This window comes from Oryza glaberrima, chromosome 1, assembly GCF_000147395.1.
Source record: "Oryza glaberrima chromosome 1, OglaRS2, whole genome shotgun sequence".
NCBI classification, from domain to species: Eukaryota; Viridiplantae; Streptophyta; class Magnoliopsida; order Poales; family Poaceae; genus Oryza; species Oryza glaberrima.
This window is the reverse complement of record NC_068326.1, coordinates 11679376-11685900: the sequence shown is the minus strand read 5'-3', so window position 1 is coordinate 11685900 and position 6525 is coordinate 11679376. Positions and strand designations below refer to the sequence as shown.

The window sequence follows — 6525 nt, the reverse complement described above, 5'->3', positions numbered from 1 at the left end:
GTGTGCACCACACAACACCTACACACGTCCGTGACGACCCATCGCAGCGCAGGTAGCGCGGTCGCGGCCTCAGCTTCAACCGATGGATGCGTGGGTGCCGCACCGACGGGCGACAGGTATAAATTAGAGCTTTTTCCTTCAACCGTCGTCCCAAGTGACAACGATTGCCTAATAAGCAGGGAGTAGCAGCAGCATGATGACATTATATTGAGCTTGCAACTTGCAAAGGTTGTGCTGCATTGCATCATGCGTGCGTGCTAGTACACAGGACGGACGGACGGACGGACGGACGGGACGTCGTCTTATGTTGTGTGTCCCTGAAATCTGGAAAGATGACAAACCCAATACAGGATGAAAACGCTGTACCACCACGTACCAATTCAACTCTCTCTGTTCCATGTCCACCATCAAGGCTAAAACCTCGCTCTCACAGGTCACATCTGATTTGAGACTTCAGGAGGAAAAAAGCTACAGATGGAAGCATGCATGTGGTGTGTGCTTAGCCTTAGCAAACAAACAAATCAGTAGCTAGCCCGTCCGAAATCAGAGGGGAATGCAACAGCAACACAAAAGGGGATAGAACAGCAACAGGCAAGGATCACAGCCGCACAACACAAACAGCAGCAAACCATAGCAAAGCATGCAAGCCTTTTACTGGGAACACGTACAAAGCAAATCGAGTGCCAAAACCGGGGAACCCATTCAGTCCCCAATCACTTTCTTCTCTTCATATGTTTAGAGAGTACGTCTTGTATTCATCCTTTCCTTCCTTTCAGAAGAAAGAACAAAATTTCTCCACCAGGGAACTACTAGAATCTATGATGTTTTTTTTCTTTCCTTTCTCTTTTCATTTTCGTTGCCACATTTAAGACGAGCAACACTAAACAGAAGACAGACAACCTATGATGATGAGAAGTAATACCAGAAGCAGACCCTGCTAAATGCAAAAAAGAAAAGCAGACCACATTGGAAAAGCTTAAAAAGGAACCACACCTACACATTAGCTTTGTTTAACCAAGACCGGCATCGAGCCAATCTTCACGACATCAACTTTGGAATTCTGAGAACTGATAGCAAGAGAACTGACTCTGGCAACGATAGTTTCCTCTCTGGCTGTCTTCAAACTGACAGTTGCCGAGCTACAGTTAGCCCCATTTGAATGCTTTTCAGGTGCTTTTGATTCGTTTAGATGCTTTTCATGTGCTTTCGATGAGCCATGAACAGCACTGTTAGGATTTTGCCGAGGGAACTCAACCTTCTTCCAGTACTGTTGTTTACCATCCACACTTGTCTTAACTGTTGACGCCTGTGGCTGCTTAGTCCCAGTTTTCACCACTTTATCATTAGCCTGCCTGACATTGCGGTTCTCTTGATGTCTGTTCTCTTTCCCGTCATCGCTGGCTTGTTTTTCAACAACTTGTAGGCATTGATCCTGAGGCTTGATCACATCACTACCCTGTGGCTTCACTGACATATTCTGTATCCCCGGTGTTCTGTCTATCAGTACGTTGCCTGATTTTGGCTGCCGAACATCAGTGACGTCTTTTCTTCGCTGAGCGACAGGAACAAAATCCGGAGCATTATGGCTCAACTTGGACCTTCTGAAATAATGTTTACTTCTCGCCTCATCCTCCTCATATTTCATGAAATCATCAAGCAAACACTCCTTCACTTTGATAGCCTTAAGGATCTTTAGCATAGATATTCCAGGAACATATGGTATCTGCAATTTAAATATTGAGCAACAAAGATGTGAAATGAAACCAAGATTTAAAACACGTCATGCTTCAATGATCAAATTACTAACAAACTACTTGACAAACCGAACATTTTTTTATAGAACATTACAAATAAAATTCACTGGCATTCATAGATCCAAACTAATTCGAGGAAGCATATTAAGCAAAATGTTACATCTAGAGTAGTTTGTCATGAATGCTTACTTCCTGTGTATCTCTGCTGTGTGTGACAGGCTTGTTTTCATTGTTCTGCAGCAAAATATGCTGCAAGGTATAATTAGGTACATCTTTGATGATGTGCCATCTTACTGGAAAGCTGCCAGTCCATTTATCCTGACACCAAAAGTCCATGTCCTTATGAAAATCAACAGGACCAACCATCTCAGCCATGCCACAGAAGAGCCCACTACCATTTACCTGATAAACAAGAAATCCCAGAATTAATATTTTAATCACAGACAACGCTGAATAAAAGTAGTTTGAATACATTAGAGGTACTTACGGAGAAGAACAGAAAAACAGGGCACTTGGTAGAATTCCTCTTAGCTATCCTGTTAGCATCCTTGAATGCAATGTCCAGTTTGCTGTTTCCACTAGAAGAACTTGACCATACACCATACTTGATTGATTTATGGACATCATCTTCACCAATTGACTTGATAACAAAGAACTTTGCAAAGGGATAGTCCACTCGGAGATCATCACTGTTATATTGGTTGCATCGTATAACAATAGTCCCTTCTGGATCACCAACAGAGAGCCTTGATGTGTAGGATTTTGCAATTATGGCAGAAGACTTCTGACCGCAAGGTTTATCCGCACCACCTAAGCCATCCACGTTCGATAATTTCATCTTTGGGCTAGCACTACCAATACGACCACTCAAATTTGAATTAGGCTCAAATTTCTCTGCTGCAGCCCACCTCTGAACATTAGACCCAACAAAACCAGAGCCATTGTTTACAGAAAATTTCTCCTGTGACGAATGCTTGGCAGCAGATCGCCTCTCAGGCAAATTTGAAAATGCCTGATCATTTAGCACAAGATTTGTCAGCTCAGAAAGAGAGATAAGAAATTTCTGCAAACATAAGCAATTAATCACACAGAAAGACAAAATATGAACTTTTACAGCAAGCGTTGAAAGGCAAACAACCTTTCAGGATTTTTCTCTTTACAAAAAGAAATAATAAATAGACTAGTCATGAATAGATTTCAAATTGGTACAAAAGCTTGTTCTACACAAAAACATTAAAGAACTCCAGAAATACCCAAAGTAAGTTTGAAATGCATCATAGGGCACACTATATTTGCAGTTACAAAATATAACCATTCTATGGTATAACATCAAAATATCTGCCAAGTGGAGTTATCACAATATCCCCACACCACTGGTAACAAAAATATGACCACATATGTCAGCATCATATTGAATATCATCTTTCAGTATGCAAATCTTTGTAGTAGTATTATTTAACGGGTTGACTTTCAGAAAAAAAAAAAGGAACCTGATCAATTAGAAATAAGTTTGGTAGTATATATTAAATTGACATAGAACTATGCTGTGGCCACAATATCACAATATAGTGCCATCGCCTACTAGAACAATAAGTACAGATTCAAAGGCACTACTCACACATTGTTCTAAACTTTTTCATGTCATAAGACAATGTTAAATCCTATAATTGTTTTGAATTAACATACAGAAGACATGACCTAGTACTGCATAGCAACTGACAAAAGAGAGCACTCCAGCTAACAGAAGACCTGCAAGGACATGTGGATTTGCCTACCTGTGAAGTATGAGGATATTTAACAGGCATCATGGAGCCATCTGCCAGCTCTTTCTTCAGTGGAATTGGATTACGCAATTGAACCTTGGGATCACTCGCATGATCCAGAAATTGCTTTGAGGAGACAATAGTAGATTGTATAGGTGGATTTGCAATGATATCATTTTTTGTGGCAACAGGAGGAACTGAGGGTAATGCATGATTTGTTGATGTTACAGTATAGCTTGGCAAAGTAGGAACATAGACTGGGGGGTGAAGAGGTGCGGTTGTGTTTCCCAGAACATTATCATGTGCATAAGGAAGAATAGTTGGAACATAATAGGGCGAGGGAACTATTTGGCATGTTTGGTCAGCAGCATCACCAACATATTCAAGGGGCAGATATGAACCGTCGACTATGAAAGAAGAATTTATTGGGTAAGGGCTGTAGGAAGGATGAAGAGATCCATTGTCAGGGGCAGCATAGTACATGCACTGTGTGCCTTCGGTTTGAAAACCCTGCGAAGTAATCAAACAAACTAGGTAAAAATGCTCATTAGGAAAGGGAAAGTATAGAGAAAAACTGTCATGTGTACTAACCGGAAAATAGATGTCTTGGCCATCATATCCTAAAGAGCTTTGGTTATTATACCATTCCGTAGGTGATCCAACTTCTGCATTCGATAAATGTATTACGACCCGACAGCATAAAGAGAAATAAAGCACAACAGATAACATGTGGACGAAAGCAAGCTGCCAGTTCATGTTTTTACCTGTATAACCATACGGATAGGGATTCGCAGTTGCAGGAACATACACATTTTGTCCATAGATTTGTTCTGGCGTCATTCCCATCTCCATACAATTCACGGTTTGGAAACAAGTCACTTGTTTTACTGCAGTGTTCAGAACTTTAGAGATGTTATGAACAGCTTCACACATGCTGAAAATTATGAAACTAACATAGAAATACTGCATAAAATGCAACAACATTCATGCCTCATCATGTCTAACTAAACCAGTTAATCAACAAAAATAAACCAGTGAAGAAGCATATATTGCAGCAAGTTAATCAACAAGCAGACAAACATAGAAAAGGAATATAAAAATTCCAATTACTGTTACTATGATAAAAATTAACTTGACAATACAAATGTTTTTGCCTTCTCAAAATAGGTGTATACACAGAAAATATAGTTGTGATCAGACTTAACAATAAGATGACAATACACATCAATGAGAGATTGTACTAAGTTTGGTAACCTGGAAAAGTCAAGTCCAGTGAAAGATCTTTGCACATAGAATACTTAACATCAAGATTTTATAATCATAATTTCAAGCTCATTTTGGCTTCAACTATCCTAAGGTATACAGATAACATCAACATTGCAGTAACCAAAACCATGAAGCGAAAGGGCAAGTAGCATCATGTCACAAAGCCCAGCCCTTCAAAGAAAATTCAATGATTTCATAACTTATATACTACAACTAACTAGTGATGCATGTGAATTCATCACATGGAACATTTGAGAGGCGAACAATGTAGAGGTGGTCAAAGCATGGTGCAAAGTCAACTGATGATTCTAAGCAAAGAACAACAGCGTAGCAAATCAAGAACAGAAGGGGAAACTCAACAATGCAAGAACAGTAATCTAATAGCCAATCAATATCTGCATATCCCTATCAAAAATATAAATGAGGAAGTGGATTTAGAACTACTGTTTGATACAGAGCAGCTAAGTACAGCAATGCTGGCCTTTAATTGAGACATGTCAGAAGAGAAACTAGCGATCGTCTTATTATGTTGTATGAATCTACCATGACAAAGTTTCATCACCGAATTTACCAAACAATACTAATATCATAAATGGCACAGGGCATCTCAAACTTGATAAAGGGTTGACAGATGGGTTGATTGTCCCTGCATCCTTTGCCTATTTGTTGGTCTCTCATTAGCATGCAAGGTGCAATTACCACATATGTTGAAACCCTAAACAGGGCACAGGAAATGCTCACCTTCAAATACCAAGCCCAAGCTTGGCTCAATAACTGACAATCATGCATGTCCTAATTGCAGAGGCGAAGGGAAAATTGAGGTCGTTCTAGAGAGTAACAAATACTAAAATGATGAACTAAACCCAATGCCTGATAAATTTGACAATCCATATTCACACAACTACCTTTCCGGACCTAAAGAGAAACTAAGTCAACAGTTATAGGGTAACCCTGCAGAATAATGAAAAATCGATGCAACGAGAACGAAACCTAAATCAAGAATTCACAATAGCATGGCAAATTGGCAGTTCCTCTCCATGTTCCTACAGGAGAAGGGTTATTTGGTTTTACATGTTTAAGCTGCAAATTACATAATAAAAACATAAACACAAACAATTACATGAACAAACAGTGGACCACGCATAATCCCAACAAAGCGTAAACCTAACCGACTAGATCAAGTAGCCAGCCGAACAAACGATGGCGCCGCGTTTCCCCGAGCATCTACGGTGAGATAGTCAAAATAAAATTAAAAAAAAACGCGATACTAACCTTCACGCGGCACTGCTGCGGCAGCAATCACGGGGAAATTCCTTGACCGCACGGAGCGGAGGGAGGCGGCGCCAACCTTGGGGAGGAAGAGCGCGCGGAGGGGGCGAAGGGTGCGCAACGGCCGCGTGTGGGCGGAGGAGGGGAGAGGGGAGGGGGGGGGAGCAAGGCGGTAAGCGGGTCTGGGCGAGCGGGGTCGACGGAGGAGGCGGCGGCGGCGGAGGACGGCGAGGAGGAGGAGCGGACGCCGGCGGGGTCGGGGAGGTGGCGAGTTTGGAATCGTGAGGGTCGCGTTTTTGTATGGCGGCTTGGGTTAGGTCGGTGCGGCTGGCCAGCCGTCGGGCCGGGTTGGGCCGGGCTGATCCCTTTAAATAGAATAGGAATAAGTTCACTGTAGGTCCCTAAACCAGGTAGAACGCACCCCTTATCTTTCAAAAACTGGTGCAAATGTAATCTAAGACAGTATTGAAGAC

General features: G+C 41.5%; 1 protein-coding gene across 1 annotated transcript; it reads right to left on the bottom strand.

Annotated features, from left to right (window-relative positions):
• Positions 1-631: 631 nt before the first annotated feature.
• Positions 632-6283, bottom strand: LOC127760338 (YTH domain-containing protein ECT2-like). Its single transcript, XM_052284578.1, has 7 exons — positions 6056-6283; positions 4282-4404; positions 4109-4182; positions 3530-4027; positions 2242-2766; positions 1944-2156; positions 632-1723 (listed from the first exon to the last, which is right to left on the bottom strand). The coding sequence occupies exons 2-7, from the start codon at positions 4367-4369 to the stop codon at positions 1001-1003; spliced, it is 2121 nt and encodes a 706-aa protein (XP_052140538.1). The 5' UTR covers positions 4370-4404; positions 6056-6283; the 3' UTR covers positions 632-1000.
• Between the last annotated feature and the right edge of the window lie 242 nt (positions 6284-6525).

What these genes read in the sequence shown, in the direction of transcription:
- LOC127760338 (XM_052284578.1), bottom strand. Translation starts at nt 4,369, where the DNA reads ATGGAGATGGGAATGACGCCAGAACAAATCTATGGACAAAATGTGTAT. An exon ending in CTATCCGTATGGTTATACAG is followed by an intron (nt 4,183 to 4,281) that starts GTAAAAACATGA and finishes TATCGAATGCAG; the next exon opens with AAGTTGGATCACCTACGGAA. An exon ending in GCCAAGACATCTATTTTCCG is followed by an intron (nt 4,028 to 4,108) that starts GTTAGTACACAT and finishes ATTACTTCGCAG; the next exon opens with GGTTTTCAAACCGAAGGCAC.